The 24,527-nt window shown below is 50.2% G+C and overlaps 1 protein-coding gene across 1 annotated transcript in view; it reads right to left on the bottom strand.

Moving 5' to 3' along the window:
* LOC141966450 (sodium/calcium exchanger 1-like) overlaps window positions 1–24,300 on the bottom strand; it is a 29,408-nt gene extending 5,108 nt beyond the window's left edge. Inside the window, 4 exon segments of the mRNA XM_074919226.1 lie at window positions 10,994–11,483; window positions 11,486–12,124; window positions 12,127–12,815; window positions 24,109–24,300. Coding sequence (XP_074775327.1) covers window positions 10,994–11,483; window positions 11,486–12,124; window positions 12,127–12,778 — 1,781 coding nt within the window. The 5' untranslated portion in view covers window positions 12,779–12,815; window positions 24,109–24,300.
* Between the last annotated feature and the right edge of the window lie 227 nt (window positions 24,301–24,527).

Genomic DNA, 24,527 nt, shown 5'->3' with positions numbered 1-24,527 from the left:
GAATTGGCCTAGCTCTTCTCTTCAGATGTGTTTCCCAGGTGAAGTTTAATAAGCACAGCCCTTAGCCCCCTGCTGCCTTCAGATCTGTTCACTAGCACCTTTGTGGGGGCTTTCCAAGACTGCCAGTTCTCAGGGGGCTGAGATGCAGTGTTTTAATTGTATATAATTAAATACTGCTCCCTTATCTAGATTTACTGTCGGGGCTTCAGTACCGATGCTCCTTCCCTTCTAATTAGCTTCCTTAATCTGTGCAGCCTTGCTTCTTCCCCCATGGGGACAGGGCTCTCCTTGCAGGGAAGCCTGGATTGCATCTAATTACTAGCACAGGAGACAGACAGCAGGTGAGCACTGTCCCTGTCCCAGAATTCATTGTGAGCAAAGAGCCCAGATCAGGTGGCCACAGGGAAGCTCTGAAAGTGGCATGTGTCTGTACGCATTTGGTCTTTCTGCTCCATCTGTAGGTTGCTTTGCATGCTACCCCATCACACATTCGCAGCAGAAGACCATGCAGGACAGAGGCCACCCGACTGAAGTGCAACTCACATGATGAATGCTTTTGCCTGGCCAGCACATAACAACAAGAGAGGAAGAGTTCCCAAGACCTCATCTGACCCAATCCTGTTCTAAAAGAGCCAATACATCCAATATCTTCAGTAAATTTTTGAGCAGTGTGTCTAAGCTGTCCTCTGCTGTTGACAGAGTTCACCCATGCTACTCCTGAGGACCAGTCTAGGAGGAAATTTTCCCTCCTGTCTAATCTGAATTGCCTCTGTTGCTTCCTTGAGACCCTGCAGACACAGAGAACTTTTATTACCCTTTACATAGCTCAAGGCTTAGACCTCTACACCTGTGTCTTTCTAAATTAAACAGTCCCAGTTCTCAGTCTTTCAACTTGCGTGACATTTCTCAGACCACCAGTCGCTTTCCGTGCTTTCCAACTCCTCTCAACTTCTTCTGGAGTTGAGTGCTCAGAGCTGGACACAGCTGGGCAGAGAGAGCACAAGGATGGCTGCACTCCTCATTAATATCTTCAGGACGATGTCTGTCTCATTCACTGCAAGAGCATGACGTGAGCTCGGATTTGGCTGCTGGCTCACACTGGCACCTCCTGACTCAGTTGTTCCCCTCCCACTTGATTTTGTACTTATGACTATCCTTGCACAAGCACTTGACAGTGTCTTGCTTCTTCTCAGGCTATTTCCCAGCTCATCTCTGTAAATCTCTATTCTACCTTCAAGAACACTTCCAGCCTCTCCACTCTTTCTAGCTGCAAGTTTCACCACCAAACTTCTCTTTTCCACACCCAACAAGCTCCAGTTCAGGACAAGCACCGGCTAAACACCTCTGCACCCCCATCCAGTGCCACATTTCTCTTTCCAGACAAGTTTGACCCCATCACCCCAGTGGCCCATTTAGCCACTGCTTCCTTATGACAGTACCGAACAAAGCAACATTAAAAGCCCTTCTGAAGTTGAGTGATACGACAACCAATGCTTCTCCCTTACCCAAAAGGCTGGCATAAAATGAAATTAGGTTGGCTCCATAAGATTTGTTCTTGACAAATATATGCTGGCTGTTATTCATATCCTTGTTAACTCCGAGGCACTTACAAATAACGTGTTGATTTATTCTAGGCTCTTTCAGGTACAGAAGCAGACCTGATCTGGCTGAGCTGCCTTTGAAGACAAGTCCCAAGCTTGCCTGCAGATCTCACCTATTGCCCAGGAAACCTTCCAGGAGGACTGCTAGCAGCTCTACGAGCCCCTCAGGCATTCTCTAACAGCACAAAGCTAGATTTCAGTATGCTCGCTGGGTCCAAGGACAGGTAGGTTACATTATCTCTGTCCTACACCCGCAGGCCTCGTGAACACAGACGTCCACAGAGGGACCTGCCTCTTGATGCAATCTGTTGTTCAGCTCCCTTCCCCTTCTCACTCTGCATTGCTGAGGCATGGACAGGACATGTCCCTCCCCTCTAATTCCCATCCAGTTCGTGTTCAGCCTGACTCTGACCCAACACTCCCACTCTGCTCTGTTACAACCCTCCCTACTAAACTGACCCATTTTCAGGGTTTTGGATGATTCTTTCTGAGTTCCAGGTCACTGGAGAGCTCACAAGTCAGGTAAGTCTCCTGTTACACTTCCCTCCCTTTCCCCTGTGGTAGGATCATTTGTGCCTGGGGCATTAATACCGATGTCATTTATATTATTTTTACCCTACGTAGGAGTCATACCTTACCCTCTTAGGTCCCATCACATAGCCAGTCGCTAGGAGGAACATAAATTTCAATAACCAAACCTAAAGTGTGAACGCAAATCTCCTGCACTAAGCAAATACAAAGCCCTGTGAAGACTCTGGTGCCAGGTAAAACCTGTTTGAGCCAAAGCAACAGGTTTCATCTCAGATCCAGCCTCCTGTTCTCGATGAAACCGGTGTGTCTCTCCCTGCTCACTGCAGTTCTACTTATTCCAGACTCCCTGCAGAACAGACTTTTTTTCCTGTCTCAAATGCTACGACAGGGCTGCATATTCATGTGAGAGCTGTGCAGTGTTAGGACAGCAGAGCTCGGGCTGTAGGACGGCATTGCCAGGAGGGAAAGGAGGGCTGTGGCCAAGGACGCAACAAGGCTCCTCGAAGCACAATGTCCACAGTCTCCAGACAGGCATGTTTCTTGCCCATATCTAAGGGCTTGCCAGGATAAGTCATCTGTCACAACACTGGTGAGAGAAGCGCTCAGGCTGCATGGGTAAGATCTTGGGTCACAGGCTGGCAGACCCAAGGCCACAGGAGTGGCACAGAGACAGCAGGGGAGTGCCAGGGAGAAGGGGCAGGCAGGGGAAACACCTGCCCAGGCTGAGGAGCTGAGCCATTAGCACTGTAAAGCTGAGGCTGCCTGGGCAGTTTGAGGGGCTGATGAGCACTTTAACGGATAGATATATTTCTACTCCTATTTGTTCGCAAAGGCTCGACATAGAACTGTTTTGTTCTCCTGGAGTCAAGCAACAGAGTTTGGAAAATAACTCGGGGAAAATCCGTCCTTTTTTTGGTTTTGTTCCAGACCCAGCAAGAAACTTCATGCCCTTCTTACCCCCCAGCCAGCGAGACAACAGCTTTGCCACCCTGGTGGCAGTGCATCTGGCCTCTGGGACAAGGCTCTCCTCAGTGTACTGGGCCCATGGTTAAATTAGAGCCACACCACATGACCCCAAAATAGCGCAGTGTGTGACTACCGCACACCAGTGTCGTAACAGGAGCAAATAACCGGAGGAATCCCTAAAACACGCCAAAGAGCAAAGAAGCTTCCTGACGACAATGCCATAAAATTTAAACCACTAGAAAAGACTGAAAGGTAGTATCTCTGCCCTGGACTCCACTCAGCCCATCTCCATCCCTGTCCTCTGCCATCTGAGAGCATGTGCACTCAGAGGACCTTCCCCTGGAAAGGACATCGCTCTGATGGGGCAGGTGTGTGCCATCAGCTCCATCTCTCTCCTTCCAGCACCCTGTTCAGGGGGAATCCAGTCTGTGCTCCCATTCTTCGTTATTGCTTTATTTCTCATTGCCAGAAACGTTTTATCGTTACTTTGATTATGTAGGAAGGTTCCATTTCCTGACACTATGGAAATGGAACCACGTAGGGTCTGGATGGAAGAGGCACATGCTGGTCACCCTCTTACTTGCACAACAGTGGGAATATTTTCTCTCTTAACGCTATGGTATTTTTAAAACAGAGAATGCTGTTATTATTTGTTGTCACCCAGCATCCAGCACTGCCATTCTTGGAAACCAGCGCAACGCCTCCAATGCCAGTGTCAGAAACATCATTAGTACTGTTTTTGATATCCAAGATGTCCTCAGGCTAAATGGCATTTATGACTTGGAGAGGGCTGACTTTAACTCCAACCATGCCTGAGACTGCAAAGCAGAGAACATACCCACTAGTACCGGTGCAGCTAGGCCATGCACCCAGCCATCGCAAACACTGTGGCTGTGAAAGACTAACTTTTAATCAAAGCTCCTCATCTGAGAGTACTGTAGAAATACAGGTGGTTCAGCAAGACCAGACTATGAAGGTTAAGCTAACACAGCTGTCCTGTGGTGCTGGAGAACAGCGGAAGGAGCAGAGACAAGGCACAGCACAGGTATCTTTCCCCTTGCATGGCAGTATTGTGCATGTCCTTGCTAGTGAACATGCAATTTTGTCCCTGATGTGAGCAAAGCCAGTAGGGACACACACAAGGCAGATCCAGACATGGAAGACTGTGGATCAGCTCTGGTACACCGGCCTGCCAAGGGCAGAGTGACATCACATCTCCCCACTGGCAGGGAGTCTGCCGATAGCACTCCATCTGCCTGCAGCATATGGGATGATGCCTCTGGGCCCAGCCGCTGCCCCCGGGGAGGGTCTGTTTCTGACTCAGCCAGCTGTCTGCCAGGTCCAGCTTCTCCTCTCTGTCTTTGGATGACAGCAGATGTTTCTCTGCCCATCTGCACAGATGCTGGCTGTGGTCAGCTGCCTGCTTTTTGTTCTATATCACCCTTGTTTTAAGCCCACAAATGCAGCTCTGCTGCCCGATGAAAACTGAGTGCCATCCACTCAGGTCAAACCTGGGGGTAAAGTGTCAGAGGAAAGAAGTCTATTCCCAAGGCAGATGCTCAGCTTCAACTCAGCACTTGCCTTGTGGTCCTGTGCACAGCTATTTACATCTCCATGCTCAAGGATTTGCCACAGTAAAGGATCCTGTGCACACAGGCTGGAGAGGGACAGATCCCTGCTCTGTTGACAAGACCTGCATATCACAGCTGGTGCTAATGCTGCTGCCAGCAGTGCTCAAGCACATGCCAGGCAAAGAAAAGGGGGGACGGGGCTTCTCCTAACCCCGACTCTCATCTCCCCAGCAAGGAGCTGCAGACCATGCTTCCGTCCAAAATAACTCATTCTCACTGTAACAAGCTTCACTAGGGCTGCTGCTTTAATTTCTTAAAACAAGCCTAGATTCTGTGGTTTATAAATTACTACAATGCATTTAATAGGTAGCCTGTTCATAAAGGAGCACAGTGGATGTGTACACAGGCCCTGATGAAGCTATTAACTGCCTCTCAATGGTTTTCAGAGAGTTATTACATATTTAAGATCCAAGCTCCCTTAATCAACCACAGAGATGCAGCTGGCAGCAGTAAATTGGCAACAACAGCTCATTACAAATAAGGAAACACTGGTTTTTCAAGGACAAAAACTGTGTCAGCTCTTCAGTGAGAGCTAACCACTCTTGTCCTCACCCTTCTCCCCCCATTCCCCCCAGTGATGTGCTGGCACAACTTGCTTCATCCAGTAACACAACCTCACTGCCTAATCCCCTCCACAGGGGACATCATCAAATCAAGTTCCTAGATTTCATCATTTATTTGGGCAAATGGCTCAGACTGCATTCCGTACCCACCCTCCCCAAGCAAGCTACGGGCAGGACTTGTCCCACAACACAACGATGACATGGCACAGGAGCAGACATGCTGGTCTTGCTCTGGGGAGGAGAGGACCAGATCAAGCCACGAGACACGGAGACACAGCTGCGAGTATGCGCTTTGCAGGCTTGAGACCCAGCATGGTACTTGGGAATGATTTTTTTCAGTACACATCATGTCTGTGTCACTCGGTGGCCAGTCTGTGTGCACAGGGCAACTGCAAGTGCCAGTGGGCACTTGGGCACAGGAGAAGGGGGAAGGTCTGCGAACACCACGTGGTCTTATCTCCTTGCTGTCTCCTAACAGAAATGGGGGGATTGTCCAGTGCAACCAAGGCAAGAGCACAGCAGTTTAAGAGAGATCCACATGACTGGGAGATAATAAGGCTCACTTTTTAGGAGTGTTTAGGAAAGACTAAACATTGTGTGAGTGAAGAGGAGAAAAAGAAAAGACAACTCACCCTGTTATATCTTCCCCCCTGAAGAGAGGACGACCCAAAGCAATGACACATTTCAGTCCTAGGGAACTTTCAGGACCCAAAGCAATGACACATTTCAGTCCTAGGGAACTTCTCCTCTCCAAAACTCCCCTGGAAACGGAAACAGACACCCACACCATGCCCCAGCCTGGCGCAACACGTGCTCAGCTCCCTGCTGTGGGCCATGGCCAGGGCCACCTTCCATAAGATGGACCCAAGACCTAGATCCTGGTGGCCGTATCTGAACTGCCTGCAAGTTCCACTGGGCCAGGTGAGGCCGCCAGTGGCGAGGGGGGAAAACATGCTCTAAAAACCAAGCTGGACACTGGAAGCAGGTTGAACAAGAGTTTAACCTTTGTTTGGTCTGTTATGATATCTCACACTGTGCCTCCAGACATTAATCCTGCACAAACCAGGGCTTGTGAGGGAGGGGATGCACACTGACCCACGCAAACAAAGCGGGACGGACAAAGAGAGAGAGAATATGTTCAACAACGAAATGTGAAAAGGGGATCATTTGTTCGCTTCAGCTTCAGTCTGGCTTATGGCGGCCTTTCTGCCACATCAGAAGACTCTCCGCTCTTCCACTGCATCCTACTGCGAGGCTGACGATGCTGGAGGTTTCATTTTTTTTTCTCTGAAGCTGCAGGACACGGAGGCAAAACTGAGCTAGAGAGGTCTCAGGGCTGAGTAGATTTTATTTTTGCTGTTTCTTTAGAAATACCTCACCCAATGTTTTTTGAGAAAGAAAAGGGGAACTTACCACTTGGTTCCCCCTCTGCCACGATCTACTGACATTGACATTTTTTAAGGGCTCTTGGGAGGGGGGCTATGTGGTCTCTGAGGACACTTTTCCTAAAATATTTGAGAATTTAGCTGACGTGTACCTGTTACAATTTGGCTCTTAGATTTATGCTTCCAGAGAAATTCCAAAGCTGTCTTGGACAAGTCAAATTCAGTGGACCAAGAGTATCAGTTCCTAAACTTGCAGCAGACACCTTTTGTAAAACCAGCTAAACTGTATGTTATGATCAGCAAGATCTATGGACATAAGATTCTCCATGCACTTACAGGTATAACTGCATAGGTGAAATACCAGTGTAATCAGTTATCCATATGATTGTGTATACCATCTTCCTCGCTGACTTACTAACTCAGTAAAAACTTTTTTGGGGGGGTGTGGGTGCAGACATCTGGAACGCAGATTGTTACAGATCTCTAGTTGCAATGCTATCTCTAGAAAAACTACTGCTTTTTGAACATGAAAGAACACACACTTTTCCTATCGCTTTGCAGTCGCATCTGGAAGAGGTGCCCCTCCTGATGTTTCAAGACAGCAAGGAGAGGCGATCCCATCAGCTGGTGGAAGGATTGCTTCCTCCTTTAAGATGGGAGGCTGTACTTCTTTTGAAGTATTTGGCATTTGATCAGGAGATAAAAATACACTTGCTAGATGAACCAGTAACCTCTTCTATGATCACAGTAGCTGGGGTAGACGGGTAGGCAGGAAGAGCCTGCAACCCCACATCTTCTCCATGTTCTCATCAAGAAAGCTTTAATCATTAATGGAGATGCAAGACAAGGCTGGAATCACCTTGCTGAGGATGGCCCCAGTGGGAAGGCTCCCTCTTTACACTTTAAATCATAGCACCCTGTCCTACACTGATGTCTCAGAGCCCCAGGTACCCATGCAGCATCACTGAGACGGACCTTGCTGAGTCCCGAGTCAGACATCTAGCTTTCCCAGACAGCTTGGAACAAGCTGTCATGCAAACCCAGCTAACCCCTTTGCAAAACATTTAAATGCTGTTTCTTTCACTTGCCAACGTGCACCCACTGAGCACACAAGCTGTGCTTCAGGAGCAAGGAGCACCAAAACATCACTCCAAGAGGCTACCAAACAGTACTGAGATAAAATGTTCCAGAGGAGGACCAACTTCTTCTCCATCGTACATCGTTTTTGGTTGCATCAAAACGAGATCTTTGTTTAAATGCACAGGAGTAGCATGGTTTCAGCAGTTACACAGCTATTTTGTAAGTTCTGGGAAAGGGGATATCAACAGACTGCAAAATGAGGAAGTGTCTCTGGACGCTGCAAACAAACATTATGTTACGTAACTGGGCCTTTTGGGAACTGCAGGAAGGTCTCCAGAAGATCAGGGCCCTCCCAGCGCTTTCTAATTTTACTGGGACTTACCAGCAAGTCAGGCCTCTAATAACAGACTTACACTGTCGTACACAGTTTTCTTTCATCTCTGTGTCCCCCTCCACTGCCCTACCTTTGTTGTTAGTGCCCCAGGAAAACACATCTTACTCAATTTTATGAAGCTGATTAATAAAGCCTGGAATGGCAGAGCTGAAGAGGCACTAAAGACCTTCAGGAAGGGCACCAAAGCCATCTCTTGGCCACCAGAGCACGGGAAAATGTGAAGTTTTAGAACTTTATTGAATCAAATCTGCTGGCCAGTTGCACCATTCTACATAGCTGTGATTTAGCTGAAGCACAGCACTAACAAACAATGGCATAGCAAACAGGCTTTAGCTCTATAATCCACATAGTGTGCTAGTACATCCAGCAAATTCTTTCAAGGAAGGATGCCTGTAAGCAGCACCTCAGCTTCAGGACCACACTGACTTTGTGCTGCAGAGCTGTCCTAAACTTGTGCCCAGGCAAACACGGACCTGCAGGAAATCTTCTGCAAGTCGGATTGTACAATCCAACACCTGAACATGGACTGTAGCAGCTGAGTTTTAGACGAATACTTACTGCCTTTCAGGCACACGAATAACATGAACAGACTGCAATTTGTACAATCAGTTTCATCTTTCTCTCAGAAAAATAAGGAAGAATGTATGCCCTCTCCCACCTCAATGGAGCAAGACTCTTGGTCAACCATGGCCCTGCAGTCGCCACCTCCTCCCACCCCATTCCCCAGGCCCTCAACTGTACTAGGCTGCGAACTCCTAAAGTGGTGCTTCCCACGTACCGTCCCTCCCTGCGATTCCAGGGAGAGAGAGTTTAAAGGCAACAGAGATATGATAGCAATGCCCTGGTGTCTGCACAGAAAGAAACCACACTCGATTTAGAAAATCCATTTTCCCCTGTTTCTTTCTTGCTGTGCACGTGCTGACAGCCAGTAAGAAAAGGAAGGAGGAGGCTTGCTGATGTGGGGAGGGCACACTAGCATGGCCCAGGAGGCCAGGCAGCAGCTCTGACAGGACGCGGTCAGCCTGTTTCCAGCACACCCCTTGGTTACTGGGCTGTTGGCAAAATAGTGAAAGCAGTGAATAGCTGAGTGGAGGAAAGGCCACCAGCAGAGGCAGTAGGCAGAGGCTCAGCAGGCCTTGGCACAAGGCCAGGGAGAAGGCACTGCCGTCCCACTGCAACACCCCACAGCACAGACTGACACCAACAGGCACTGCAGACACAGGTGGCACTACCTGTCTTTGATGAAGGACAGCACAGAGGTCCTGACCAGAGCGGTGGATCCAAGACAAAGGGGAAGCCCAAGCCCTTCTGAACATGGCCGCAGAGCCTGCAGCCACGTGTTTGGTCTGCCATGAAAACATGTCACATCCTAGGGGAACTGAGATCAAACGTCAAAGTCTTCCTGTCAGTAGCCCAAGTTTTGCTAGTGCTGAGTGACCTGGTTAATATGTAAAGAGCCTTTGGGGGATATCCTTATAGCCTAGTTCATTGCATCTCTGCAGACAACTCCCTGCTTCTCCCCAAATGAAAAAAACCCAAACAAATAATTGCATTCCTCTCTACTACACTTATCATTCAGGAGCCAGGAACAAGGGCATGTTGTGTGCTCTCAACCCTTGTGTGAGCAACATGCATGTTCTGGCCTCCAGATTGCTGGAGCTGTGAAGTTCTTGCTCAGATTTTCCTGAGAAGTCAAAACCCCAACTGGTCGAATACTCTGAGAACTACAAATCCCTTTTTTCTTTTCCACTACTTCAAAAAGTTTTACGATTCCCGTTTGCTTCATTCTGCCTGTGCACATGGAGCAAATACAAGTAACAGACAGAACGTAAGGCCCGCTCTCAGCACTCAGCATGGGTCTGTCTCAGCTCCTAAGAGACCAGTTGTGTGATCTGCAACACCGAAGCCAACATTTGGCTCTCCTCTGACACAGCAGTGTCCTTTATCAAGTGACTGCTCCAAGTTCCATACAGTTCTCAGGGAGTGATCTACAGACTCAGACTTCACTGTGGACCAACGCAACTCACAACCCTTGCTCCTCCCAGAGCACCAACTGGGCAAGAAAACGTCTTCATGACATACCCAAAGATAGATGTTTTCTACTACGATTTACTGGGCTAATTTATGTTCTCCACATAATGTAATAAACAAGGCTAAAGCACTAATCATTTTTCCACCATTCACCTAGCAACACTCAGGAGTAGCCTCCAACAGCTTTCAGCCTTTTTTATCTGCAAGCAGCCGAATGTGGCTGCAGTTGCATCCTAACCACGAGGCTTCTCTGCTTTGCAATACTTTTTCAGGACATGCATCAGACAATGACCCAGGCCTGCAGCCTTTGGAAGAGGAGGAGGTGAAGACACCTTCACCAAAGCCCTGAACAGAGCATCAGTGCAACAGGCTGTGGCCCAGTCCCAGATTACCTGACCCTCAACAGGCAAGGGGAAGCAGGTACCACAACTCACATACTCAGTTTAGGCCCTTCTCAAGACAGGTGCTTGTGACTGGGTGGTAACAGCCAGCGCGGTTTTGTTCTCTGCTGCACTGTACAGCTGAGGCTTTAGAAATCTGCTCGGTGCATGGTAGGGTGCGGGAGGCTGAGCTCACAAACCCGTCCCACCTCCCTGCTGCTGGAAGGGTGGAGTGCCCCTGAGAAGGCATCACTCTGCTCTGTTAGCGAGGCAGAAACATAGCATTTCAGGCTCCCCAAAGCATATAAGGCCATCTGTGGCTTACTGCAACATGCTGGCACCCAAACACTTCCAGTGCAGCTCTGGGAGCCGTATGCATTTAATTTCAGGAGAACCAGAGACTGTAAGTAACAAATAAAACCCTCACTTACACTATCTCATCGTTCTGGAACTCCAGCTCCCCACAAGTGTCTTCAAAGTCCTCTCTTCCACCTTTGGCTGAGCCTTCAGTGGTTTTGTAGGGCACAATAACACTTCCTCGTGCACCAGAGGTTCGCAACACTTTCACTTCCACGGTCCCTACACTTTCACTGACATGTGTTACTGGCTCCTCAAAGGTGAAGATGCCAGCGTGGTCATCGTCAAAGATCGTGATGGTGGCAGTAGATGGTGATCCCAGGCAGGCAAGTGTTGAGACACGACCGACCTCAGGAATGCCCTCATCTGAGGCCTCAGTGCTCACGTGGACATTGCTGAGATGGACCAGGAAGTTCTCATCCTCCTCAAATATGTCATCATCGATTATGCCAACACGGATTTCCTTCTGGGTTTCGCCAGGCTTGAAGACCACTGTCCCTTCAGTGAACTCATAGTCAGAGCCGGCATTGGCCGTCCCATCCTCTGTCCGGAAGTCAACGTACACGTTTTGGTCAAGTCGCCTCCCCAGCGGATGATGGTCAGGGCGACAGTGCCACAGTTCTCCAGACACTGGTAGGTACCCTGCTCAAAGTAGAGCTTGCTGATGGGATCATTTTCTGCCACCTCACTGTTGACCTCATGCATGCTGACAGCTTTGCGGGCCTGGTCTGCAGCATATCTCTTCAAGATGTTGCCAGCTCCCGTCATGAGTCGAGTGGCCTGAATGCGGTAAACGGCCCTGCTCTTCTGCTGCTGGCTCAGGACTTGGTAATCGGCCAACTCTATAAGCTGTTCAATTTCCTTGTCGGGGTGCTTTTGTTTCAGCTCCTTAAGGATCCGAGCCATTTCCCTCCTGGCTTCCTTATCGTCCTGGTCTTTCTCATCCACCTCCAACACCAAGTTCTCCACATGAGAATTTGCAACCTTTCCATCCATCTCGATATCAGCTTTGGAGGAGGGCCTGTCACTCTCATGCTCAATGATCATGCCTCTCTGCTTGCCAGCTCGGTATTTCTTGTAGACATACTTGGAAAATAAAAGCCTCCTGTCAGCTATCCAGGCAAATACCACACACATTGGGAAGAAGAAGAAGAAGGTGAGCAAGCCTTCCCAAACCTCCACAATCCCAGGAGAAGACACAGAAAAATAACGTAAAGCCAAGTGTAGGCAAAGATGCTCCAGGCCGCTGTAACAACAAACACTCGCAAGTGCTTGATCTTCCCTATCTCTCCATCTGGAACAACGTAAACGCAGATTGCAGTGATGACAAACATGTTAAACGCAGCACTCCCCACAATTGTGCTTGGCCCCAAGTCCCCTGCCGTGAAGCCACGGCCACAGACTTCAATAACAGACAGGAGGATCTCAGGGGCAGATGAGCCCAAGGCCATCAGTGTGAGGTTGGAAACAGTCTCATTCCAGATTCTCACTGTGGTTTTGCTAGTCTCACCGCTGGGCTTCTTGATGGTTATTTCCCGCTCCTGGCATGTAATGACTTCGATGGAGGACATGAAGCGATCGGCAACGATAGATACTCCCGGGAACATATACACCATTGCGACAAAATACACTGTTGCCCGAGCAATTCTGTCACCAAATGAGGGGTTTTGGGGTTCCCATATTGGTAAAATCACACCCTTTTTGCAGATGTATGAGCCAGTGCACTCCTCGGTGTCGTTCACGGGCAATTCACGGGGGCTCTCCGCATGTGTGCTGTCTGCAGGGAAGAGCAACACCGGCACCACACTCAGGAGCTGGAAGCTCACCGGGAAGGTGGGTAGGTGAGTTGCCCGCGACATGGCCACTGCCACCAAACAGGCCCCAAACGTCCTCAACCTACAGAGACAAAAGGAAAGATGCATTAAGTGAGGCCTACCAGAGAGAACAGATTTTCCTCTACACCCTGTTTATTTCCCATCTTCTCCAAATATATAATCAAATCACCCGGTTACTCAAGAAGACCCATCTGATGAGCCGATTTGTGTTATGATTGCTGCAGTTTTCCATGTACACATCATCTCATTCGGTTATCTGAACAAGGGCAGATTCAGATGCTACCAGCAGGTTAGCACCTACCCTTTTTAGCTACTAAGTTTAATGGCACTTTCTCTTTGCTGAAGGCCTGTTTGTTCAATTTAATTTTCTGGTTTCTCATCTAATTAAAGCCCATCATTCTGCTTCCTGGCTGGCAGAAGTGTTTCCCATTTGTGAAATCAGTTTACATGGTTCGTGTTATTATAAAATAATGTTAGGACTTTTTAGTCTATTTTCACCTACCTCAGCATATGGTTTTGCACAGTGTAAAATAAGTTTAAAATATTGCTCTTTTTATATGTATTTTTGACTGAACCGTTTTTGTCTAACTGCAGGTTCGAGGGGGCAGGGTGACATAATGTGTAAATAGCTCTTTGTTTTTTGCAAAGCCATCCTGACCCCGTGTTCTAATGGGCCGGTCCAACTGGTTCTGTTAAGTGTTGTTTACAGTTATCCCGGCCCAAGAAGAAGTTGTTTGTAAGAGGCATGCTCAAAGTTCGGGGTCACCAAAAGGGCAGGCCGAGGAAGAGCGTTTACTTCATCCCACGACCACCAGAGAGGGGAGAAAAAGACCCCAACAGACAAAGAGAGCATGTGCGAGGCAGCTCTCCATAAACCCACCCTTTTCCCGGAAATCCTATGAATATGTATTAAAGGGTATAACTATGTATGAGAAGAGAGAGAATAAATACTGAGGAGGGAAACCGGTCAGTGCGGGCCAGGTAGAGCAGGGGCTCCCGGTCCGTCCAGCGCTGGTTTTGCTTATCTTTATTTAGTTAATAAATTGGAAATTTTGTTTATAACTAAATTTGGATGCGATCATTTATAACACCATTTCAAAATTACAGTGCACTCGGTCACTGGAGTTCAGGGAAAGAGCAGGAGAGCACACAGAAATCTACTATGACCCCATCATTTCTTAAAAATAGCTTTATACCTGCCATCTTTAATCCCCATAAACTATGTATTTCACAGCCTTTTCTTGCTCACAGTCCTCCCAGGCATCTACTCCACATCAGAAATCTGCACAAAGTGAGCTCAAACCCTGGCAAAACCTTATTCGTAACAGCAACTTGTCATTAGGTGCACCAGAAGGGCAGTCTTTCATTAATGATTTTGGAGCCATTCCTTTGGCTTACTTTGCACCTTCCCAAACTTGGAAGAGCCCCACATGCATCCAAGCCTGGCTCTCCTGGCACGCTTGGAGAGGAAACCTGTCCCTGCACTCTCTTCCCACTAGGCCAGCTTTGCCAGCTTTGACGGCTTCCCCTTCAAGGGCCTTTCCCCTTCAAGGGCCTTTCTCACTCCGTTTACAACGTTAGTCATCAGGCATGACAGCAGTACTTGCCCTTGTCCTGCCTCAGGATTTTCTAGCAGTGCAGAGGAGCTGTTAAAGAGGTTTGCAGTTAGTTAACAGTGCATAAACCAAAAGAACAGATGCCCTTAAGTAGTGCAAAAACCTGAGCACGCTCAGTGTTACATTCTCAATTTTATTAGCCAATACAAGCCAGATTTCTAGTTATTAGAGCTACATTTTCTCCTCAAGGAGAGTCTTAGCCATACTACACTTCTCCATTCCAAGTTAATTGAATCACATGGTACTTAAAAATGTTTCTATGAGGAGAGGAAAATGAGTACAGCAATACCTTTACTTTGCTGGCGAATACAAAAGGCAGAACGGGTTTTGCCCATAAAAATACCACACTCCAGAAAGAAGAAAAAAAAAAAAGAAAAAGAGCCTAGCCATGAAAGGTTTCAACTTCTAAGAGAAGGATGGTATTCCTAGGCTCATATCAGAGATGGGACACAAGCCAACGCCTCCCAAAGTAAGTCCAGCCTCTGCAACGCCTGGCAGGTCTCACCCTACCAGTTGCCATCTGCCTGGCCTCCAGTAAACACCACGGCAGGCCGGAGAGCTGCCCAGCTGCGTGTGCTGGGAGACACAGACCATGCTCAAGGCTGCATCTGGTGACAGCATCCCAGCTGTGGCCCAGCCACAGTGACCGTGTCCCAGGCAGGACGGCTAAGCACACCTCCCCTCTGCCTCCCGAAAGAGGGCTTGTTTCACAGCACAGCTGGGAACCAGGCTGGCTCTCACAGCAGGCTACACATGCTGCACTGCTGACTGCGAAAGTACAGCGAGGCAGGCGGGGAGAAGCATTCACCCTCTTAAACGGGGACACACCTCCTTGAAGGAAAGTACCTGGTCACCACCACTCATCTCCTTATCCTCCATGACACAGAAACTCCCCCCTCCTCATTAGGGAAGGGGCATGTTTTGCAGGGACAGAGCTGCACGCAAGTCAAGAACTGGCTGGAGGAAACAATGGGTGCCATCCTGCACCCACGTTACAGGATCTGCTCCACAAAGAGACATTGTAATGGTGGATCAAAGCCCTCTCCTCCATTTGCTTTTATTTAAGGATGCTGTAGTAGGATTACTGGGCTGGAAAAATAATACAGGGAATTATCAAATTTTATATAAATGGCATTTCCTCACCAGGAACTGTTGGTCTGCCCCCCCCTCCCCCCCCCCCCCCCCATTTTTAATTAAGAAAAAAAAAAGATACACAGAGCAGGAATTGAACAAGTCAGAGAGCTGGGTGATAAGAACAGATAAGATGAAGAAGAAAAAACAAGTGTGTACGAAGACAGATTTAAAAGAAAGGAGTTGTTTGCGTTGGAAATCCTGCTAATGCTACGAAAAGCTCTTACTGCTGGAATCAGAAGCCCTGAACATTGCTCCCCTGATCGCAGTCCCTGGGGACCTTCTCCTTCCCAGAATGCAGGCTGTAGCCACCACTTACAAATCGGAAATAAAAACCTGAAAACCTATTGCTTGTACAGAAGAGTACCTTGTTGCAGGCCATTTGGTGGACAGCTAAGTTGAAACAGACGTGCCTTCACGGTCACTGAAGTTTAGCTTAAGCATGAATTAGTCACCCAACATCTGTACTCCTGTGTTTCACACTGCTCCAAATCAACTCTCAGAGACATTTGATAAAGGGGCTGTCAAAACACAGGCTGACTTGCTATCTACTCTCTTTATCCCAGATAGCTCCTAAGTGTAGTTTTGGAGGTTTTTTAAAATACGTAGGCTTAAAAAACATTTAATGTGGGCATAAAATATTACTCAGTTGCATGGTTCTTCACTGTCTCTTTCTAAAGTGTAGTAGTTTCAACAAAAAACTCAAGAGCATCCACCTGCCCTTGCTCAGTTTATTTTCTCCCTGTGGCAGGTCATATCCTCGCACATGTACAATTATTCAGAGCAACCAGGCATTGTGAAATCCCCTTGGCAAGAAGAGGAAGCAGATGGTTCTAGAGAAAATATTATGCTTTGGGTCACTGATTTAGGTCATAAAAATAGGAGACTCCCATCACACTTTGGACCAACTTTACTGTTTTAAAAACATTAGAGCACTGGAAGTCTCAGCCAGAAGAAAGACTAAATCAGATTAATAAGTCACTCGAACTTTGTTTGCCATGTTCTTCCCTTTCAAACTTTCTAATATAAGTTGGCTTTGGTTTGTTTTTATTTTTTTAAATCAAGTCCCCTATTATGTTAAATGGGAGGAAAAAAGGTGACGAGCAATCCATCTTTCTGGCCTTCCCATCCAGTTCTCCATGTACAAATAACATTTTTCCCTCAGATGGCAGAAGATAAGAGCAACTTTTTCTGGAGATTTCAGATGGAGGGTTCAGGCTGGAGCGCTGGAAGAAAAATCCCCCAGCCTTGGCAATGTGCCAGGACCCTTCTTTGAGTGGCAGTGGCATCCCCCAACTCTGTGTTGGACCTTCTCCAGCATTCTGAGGTGCAGTCATCAAGATTCACATACCCTCACCAGCTTTCCTACTTGAACCAATTCACAGTGAGTGTTATTAACTAGACTCAGGAATTACGGAGGGCTAGAAAATGCTTGGCCACAGCATGTTGGTTACAGACACACAATCAGAGCCTGACACTCAAAATATCTCTGAGAAGCAGCTGCTATAAAATTAGCAGCATTTCTTTATTTGTACAGTCCAAAGTAAACAGCTTGGTCCCCAGAGACCCTCCTGCTCTGTATTTGTATGGGTCTCGACCCATGGTCAGCACACTGCTGCAGGCACAGCGATAGGAATAGTCTCAGACAAATAATTCGTATTATTCTTTAACGAGAAGCAAGGCTATCAGAATGCCAGCCCTCCCTCCAAACCCAACTCTGTTAGCTTTTCATGAAGGTGTCTCAATTGCATTTCCCATCCCGGCCATCAACAATAAAAGCAAATGCAGTAGCTGATTCACAGCACGCCAGTTAGCAGCCCCGGCAAACCTTGCCTGCTGCGGTGCTCCGGGCCTTGGCCTCGCTCCCCCGGCGCCTCCCAGGTCAGATTTACCACTGCAGCACCGGGCAGGGGCACAAGCTGCTCTCAGGCTCCGTGCTGGCCATACGCATGTGGTGAAGATCCTCAAACCCCGCTCCAGGCCAGCACAACCCTGCCCTGCTGGGCAGCACCCAGAGCCTTTTTTACCACCAAGGCAGCAGAGCTGTCCTGGGGCTCCCTGGAACTGGCTGCCTGAGAGCTTTCAGGTGGAGCTGGAGCTAACCAGGAGAGCCAGACCCCAACTTAAGCTTTCCTGAAGTCGCAGCTGTGCCCCCTCCCTTCGAGGACAAGCTCCCCCAGGGTGCTAGCAGTTGGGTTTGCACAGTTATGGAGGGAAGCCTGCAAGAGGCTGCATGGTCCCTTCAAGGCAAGCTCAGTTTAGATGCAGCTCCCAGCCAAGGGATGTCGGTCCAGCCTTTATTCCAACCTCTGGTGTGAAACACCAGAAGGGCAGTTGTTGCCCACAGCAGGGCTAGGAGCGTTGCAGAGATATTTGCCTCCCTGCTGGGCATGGGAGCACTAGGTTTTGCAAACTGGTAGGAGAGAGCTCCTGCTGCCAGCCTGTGCTCCAGCCCCCCAGCTCAGGAGCTGCCAGATGGGGAGAAAACAGCCTTTTAGACTCTGCTCTGACCTTTCCCTGGCAGCAGTGCTCCTTCAGAATGGCTGGTTGCTGCATGCAAAGTGAGCCCGAAAGCTGCTCTGCGTTTCAGCAAAGCACAGCTTTTCCTTTGCAGCAGCCTCTCAAAAGTCCCATCTCCATTTGGGCACTTCGCTCTTCAAATACCCCCTGTAAGACTTCCAGTTGTTTTCCTACACCTTTGTATCATACACAGGTTTATCTGCAACAAGCCGGTAGCACCATTATTTTTCAGAGTACTGAAAAACCACTGCTAGCCCAGTTGCGTTAGAGAAGGAACGGGCAAGGAAGGGAATGGCCTGGGCTCACAAAGAATGAGTGGCCATAAAAGAGAGTGAGAGACTTTCCATGTGGAATTTTTCTCCCAGCATTCGACAGAAAACTTGTGCAGAGCAGCTGTAACACAGCAGCGTCCACACCACTACAGCCACCACCGACGCTACCTGACAGTGCCTACCCCACTGTGACATCGGCTTCGCAATAAACATCATTACTGTAAATTTACTGACAGCTTGTATGGGAGAGAGTGTCCCCACAGCCATGTCACTGGTGTACGGGAGGTGGGAGCAGCACTCTCTCCCCACAGGGTGATGATGGTTGCTTGCTGGGGGGCAGTAAGAAGTTTGCTCTTCACACGACAGCGGCTGCTTTTCGACGCGCTGTGGGGACACAACCAGGAGCATGTACCAACACCATGGGGACTCCCCGCCAGCCCTTCCACATCCTGTGGTCAGAGCTAGACAGAGGGGAGCTTTTGTTAGTCAGAGTGCACTGCTGCAGGAAGACAGGGAAGGCAGCTCAAAACCCCCTTTGCTGGAGTCAGGGTCAGGAGGAAGACGGTGTCTCTTCAGGCAGAGGGGTCAAAAGCTTTGACAAAGAGGAAGCTAGCAGCTACTGCAAGACACAGCTAGCCCGCAAGATATAGAAACAGAGCCTCAAAGCAAGCCAGCTACTCACTCCACTGTCAGTGCCCCTGGTGAAAAGACAGCAACCCCCAAAAAGGCCCCAAATGAGAGGACAGGCTCTCTCAGCCAACAAGTGCCCCCTGCTCCAGCAAAAATGGCTGTTTCAAGTTATGTGTCCTATGCTCCTACCCTGAAGTCTCCCAGGCACTGCACCCTTTTCCCAGTTTTTCTTGCAGGAGAGCAACACTTACAAGTCTACTGCAAGCAATAACCAGCCTTCCCTGGTGAAAGCACTGCACAGCTTGCCTCCGCGGGTGGGACATGAGTGGGTATCAACCCACTGCCCCATCTCTGGAGGGCTAGCAAACCTCTCCTCTCCGGCTGACCCTTCCTGGCCACGCTGAAGACTGTTCACCTCTGCCTCACTGAAAGCAGCAATCTGCTTCACAGCACGGCAGCTTGAGCAAAGCCTGTACGGGGAGAAGACGTGACTGTAGGAAAAAAAAAACAAAAAAAAAGTCCAAACAAATCGTCTGGTCTCTTGCCACCAATCAGTAAATCAGTCAAGAGCCTAAGTCCAGCTTCCTACAGCTGAAAGACACAGAACGGATGCCAACAGCCCTGCAAGGTACAGGAGGATGCTTGGAGATTTATCTAGGCAGCCACAGGCTCCACTGGCTTCACTTCTGATCTTAATGCTGGACCATGGCGTGGCTTTGGTAAAAAGTAGCCCCTGCCAGCTATTAATTTTTACCCACCAAAGGAGGAGAAGGACTCAATTTCCACACTGGCTGTACATCTGGACCTGTAGCGGAAGGCTGCTATGTCCAAATACTGTGTTGCCACTCAGGGCTGCACAGTGTGACAGCACTTTGAACACAGCCTGGAAAACCCTTGGCTCACTGCCCTGCTCCAGCTCTGCCCAGCTCCTTCTCCCTTCCACCCAGCTCTGCCACTCCAAAACAGGAACAGCCTGTTGGCATCCCCTGTCCATGACCCTCCAGATCTCCACATCAGGAAAATGATTTGCAGGCCATCAACATCCAGATTGCATCAGTACAAAACCCCATCAAAACCTTTCCAAATATAGTCAGAGGCACAAGCCCTCCATGAAGCCAATCAAGTAAAATACACATCAGGCCACTCTGTTTTCTGTAAAGGACATTAAAAAGTTAGAAGAACTATCAGTCTGCAACTGACTTTTCCAAGTATCCTATCTCTTCAATGAAGCATCCAATCTCCTCCCACAATCTCCCCAGCCACTTTCCAAAATAAACAGATAAATAGAGAAAATAAAACAATCCCAATATAAAAATTTCAGACAGACTGGAAGAATTTGGGGGCAGCTTATAGAGGCTGAGCTTGGAAGTGTTTGTCAGAAAGATTCCAGCCTTGGTTTTCAACCTACGGAGACAAAGTGGCAAGTCGTCCCTTTCCCCTATGATTCAAGGTCAGCAAAGAAAATGCCAGGAAATGAGAAGCAAGGGAGAAACACTACCTTTCTTTCCAGGTTGTATTTTTTCTTTTCTTCTTTCTTTTTTTATTAACAACTCTCCTCCTACTCGCTGCTCTCTCCAGATCATTTCTCTATCCCCACCACCTGCTTTTCTATCAAAGCAGCATCGGGTCTCTATCATGCAGCACCAAGCTCTTTCCCATTACTCCTCCTGGGCCGTTAATGCCTTCCTCTGCCTGTGGATCTACCTTGCTGATTTGAGCACAGTGCTAGCTACCACGTCTCCACGAGCTGGCTTTGAGGCTGCCTTGCTGACAGACTCCCTCTGTGTTCTCAGGGCAGCCCTTCACCTCCTGTGCTCTGTGTCTCCCTCTGTAAAATGGGAAGATCCCTTCCTGTGAGTATTGGGAGAATAAAACACTTCTAATAAGTCTGAGGCTCCTAGGTAGCCTGGGGAGCAATCATCTGCCCAGAGATGCCCCACAGGGGCCAGGAGAGAGAAGTTAGCAGGCTTGTTGCTCTCCCTCTGTCTGCCTGTGTCTGCTCTTGCCTCCAGGCCCCTTTTCACGCTGGCTTTGTAGTTGTGTGGGGGTCCCCTGTGCAGCGGGATGCTCTCCTGGGCTGTGTGCGAGGAAGGAGCAGAAAGCTTCAAAGGGAGCAGAAACAAATCTCCAGCCCCAGCACCCTGCACCCATCCAGGGACAAAGAGGTGGGAGACGTCCCTGGCAATGTGTGTGGGGAAAGGCTGAGGCAAACGCAGGTCATGGACCCGGGAGGATTTGGACACAGTCGTAGACAGGAGCTGGGCAGGTTAGTTGAGGCTGGAGGCCCACCCTGGCACACTCCATCCATCAGCTAGGTGCCTAGCCCTGGCTGGGGAAGGGTAGTGGCACCTACCCAGAGAGTCACTGTCCAGAGGTACAGCTCTTGCACTGCTGACTCTGGAGGAAGCTGAATGCTAGTGCAGAGCAGATGCCCAATTTTCAGACCACCAGATCTCAGGAAGGAGTCTAAGCCCAGGTGTGTGCCGGGCCTCGGTTGCCTATCTCAAAAGTGAGGTTAACCACCCCTTGCTCCTCCCCAGCGTCCCCCACCGTCTCTGTCTCCCCAGGAGCTCTTTGCAGCAGCAAATCTCACTTCTATTTGTAGCCAGGTTCCCTTAGGAAGCCAGGCATATGAAATACAGTTTCCATGTCTGTCTGTTCACATCGCTCCCCCCCCCCCCCCCCCCCAATTTCAGCTAAAATCACCAGAGGGATAGAGATAGCAAAGAAATCCAAGTTCCTACAAGCTTCCTGCAAGTAGCTTGAAGAGATACCACTCACGCCCTTGGCAAGGGAAAGACCGGTCAGTGAGCTCAGACCATATTAGATGCCAGAGTCCCGATGGCACAGCATCCTGAGCACCCTGCAGCAGACGCAGGTGCAGCCAAAATCTGCACAGCTGCAGCACCAATTTCCATGAGCCGGGAGCACATGCAGATCATGGTACCCTGAGCTTGAACAGAGCTCCAGCTTGTTCACCCTACCGGTCGCAGGGAGAGCCAGTATCACACACCATTTGGGTTGTCTACGACAAACCTGTTGGCTGGTTGTCCAGTGATGCTCATGCTTTGGGGGACACTGGGCTTTATTATAGGATCTGAGTTGCACTAGGATGCTGGGGAACAGTGGCTTTTCCCTGGTTAAGGCAGCAGGACTGTATCCTCCTGAAAACACAGCAGAAAACCAAATTCTGTCCTAGATGCAATGCTGGAAAATTGCAACCACTGAAAGCCCTGAGCAGATCACAACACTACCAAGGGCCCAAAGAGGCGGAGGAATGGCTGTGCCTAATATGGCTGTGGAGACTAGGTGCAGCCTGGGCAGCTGGAGGACAGGGAATATTTAAGTCTCAGGAGCAATTCCCGGCCAAAAGATGACAAAAAGCTTAGTAGAAGTGGGGAAGAAAGAAGCAAGCAAAGTTTCATCAGCTTAAAACTGTGCTACTTGGTATTGGCATCCAGGGATGCTAGGCATAAAGAGTACACCCAATCTCCCCAAATATCTTGAACAAATCTCTGGTACAGAGGAATCTTTGCGGCTCCCCAGCACTGGCTTAGGAGTTGTTTATGCCTCCAGAGAAACAGAGCTGGTGGGGTACAAGGAGTCGGTCAATTCATCAACTTTCCTAGGGAGACAGTGGTGGAGGTTCATGGCTTGGCTGGTAGGTTATGGCTCTAGAAATGCTAGATGATTTCCCTGTTTGGGCTAAACGCCTCCACCGGAAAAGGGGCAAAGCTGCTATTGAAGAACCAGTCGGAAGGCAAAGGAGAGAAAAAAACATTTATCAGATGCACGCAAGGGAACAAAAATGCCTCTCTTTGGTGATGTCCACCACCACAGCTGAACCCATACAGCACAGCTCTTTTTCCCCAGCTGCCATCGTCACATCGACATGCAAGTGTCCCAGCATCCCTTCTCTAAATAAAAGCGCACCTCTTTCTTCTCTTTGTGGTGGTGAGAAGAAGCACACGAATGCCTAGGCAGGTGTTGGGAGAGCGGACGGAGAACCCCAGCTTCTCTCAGTCCCCGTTTCCATCACCTGACTTGCGGATTTCCAACGTCTGGACTGGAGGAACAGCTTCCCGTGATGCGCAAGCAAAGAGGAGCCCTGAAATCACACACTCGCACCCACATGCCTGTGACCCTGTGGTTTTACTACAGCTTTCATCTTCAGACTTGAGTTCTCCCTAGTGCTTGCTGCGTTTCTACAACATTTTGGTAGCTTGCTTTCACCCTGGAGACGGAGGTGAATATGGGGTTGCTTTGCACGGCTTGGCAGGGAGGGAAGCAACAAGGCTACGATTAAAGAATTAAACTCGAGCTGACGGAAGAGCTCCAGCCACGCTTCCACCTAGACAAAGCCTACGCGATGAGCGCTGCTTAATGCCGGCCCTTAACAACACACGCTGAGCGAGACGAAAATGGGAATTTCATCGTGGCTGCAGGTGCCTCCGACCGCTCACCCCGGAAACCTGGGGTTTCAAGGCAGAACTCCCCGGGGCTGGAGGCAAAGCAGCCCTGCCTGGAGGCACCGACACCCGCGCCGGGCGGAGGCACCGCGCCCCCGCCGCCGCGCACCGGGGAAGATGCGCGGAAGCCCCCCAGGGGGAGGCGGTTTGCTCCAGCCCCCCGCCCTCCGGCCCCACATGCCAGGCAACGCCCGGCCCTTGGCCTGGGGGGGAGGCAGACCCCCGCCGCAGCCGCGCCTCCCGTCGCGACATGTCGCGATTAGCCGGCGGGGGGCGGGGGGCGAGCCCCACCGCCTGCCTAAAGGTGCCGCGGCTGGGTTGCAAGAGGCGTTCCCGGGGCGGGGGAGAGCATCCTACTCCCGCCTCCCCACCGGCTCCGGGCCCCTTCCCCCATCCTTCCCCCGGCACTGGGGTCCCCCCGGGGCAGAAGCCGGTGTCGGGGGGCGGGGGACCCGCCTCGCTGGGCAGGGTGGGGGCCGGGTCGGGGACCGGTCGATCGCGGCCCTACCTGGCGTGGGGCAGGAGCCGGCGGCGCCGGGGCCGGCTCAGCAGCGGCTCGGCATCGCGGCGGGGCGGGTGGCGGAGCGCCGGTGCGCGGCTGCGGCGCGGCGGCGGGCGGGCGGGCGGGAGGGAGGGAGGGAGGGAGGGAGGGAGGGAGGGAGAAGGGAGGGAGGGAGGGAGGGAAGGATGGAGGGAGCGCGCACACACACACTCACCGAGCAGCCCGGGGATGCGCTCAGCTGGCCCGCCCCGCTGGCAGCCTCCCCGCTCTCTGCATCCCTCCGCGGCGCGGCGCGGCCAGGGAGAAACCCGCCGTCCCTTCTTCGGCGGTGGCAGCTTCAGATCTCCTGCTGCTGCTGCTGCTGCTGCTGCTGCTGCTGGAAATATTCCCCGATTTCCTCCTCGGAGCTCAGGGACTTTGAAAGGCAGGGCTGGTTGCGGACCCACCCCCAGCAGCCCTGCCCGCCCTGCCCAAGGCAGCCCCCAGCCCTGCCCTGCCTTGCCCGGGACAGTCCTCGTCCACGCTTTGCCTGCCCCCAGCCCTGCCTGCCCCGTCGAGGCAGCCCCCCATCCCTGCCCGCCCTGCCCTGCTGGGTGGAGCTGCCAGTCCCGCCCTCCGTGGCCTCGTCGCATC

This window comes from Athene noctua, chromosome 1 (genome assembly GCF_965140245.1).
Source record: "Athene noctua chromosome 1, bAthNoc1.hap1.1, whole genome shotgun sequence".
Classification (NCBI taxonomy): Eukaryota; Metazoa; Chordata; class Aves; order Strigiformes; family Strigidae; genus Athene; species Athene noctua.
The sequence above is the reverse complement of the archived record's forward strand: the minus strand, read 5'-3'. Positions and strand labels throughout refer to the sequence as shown.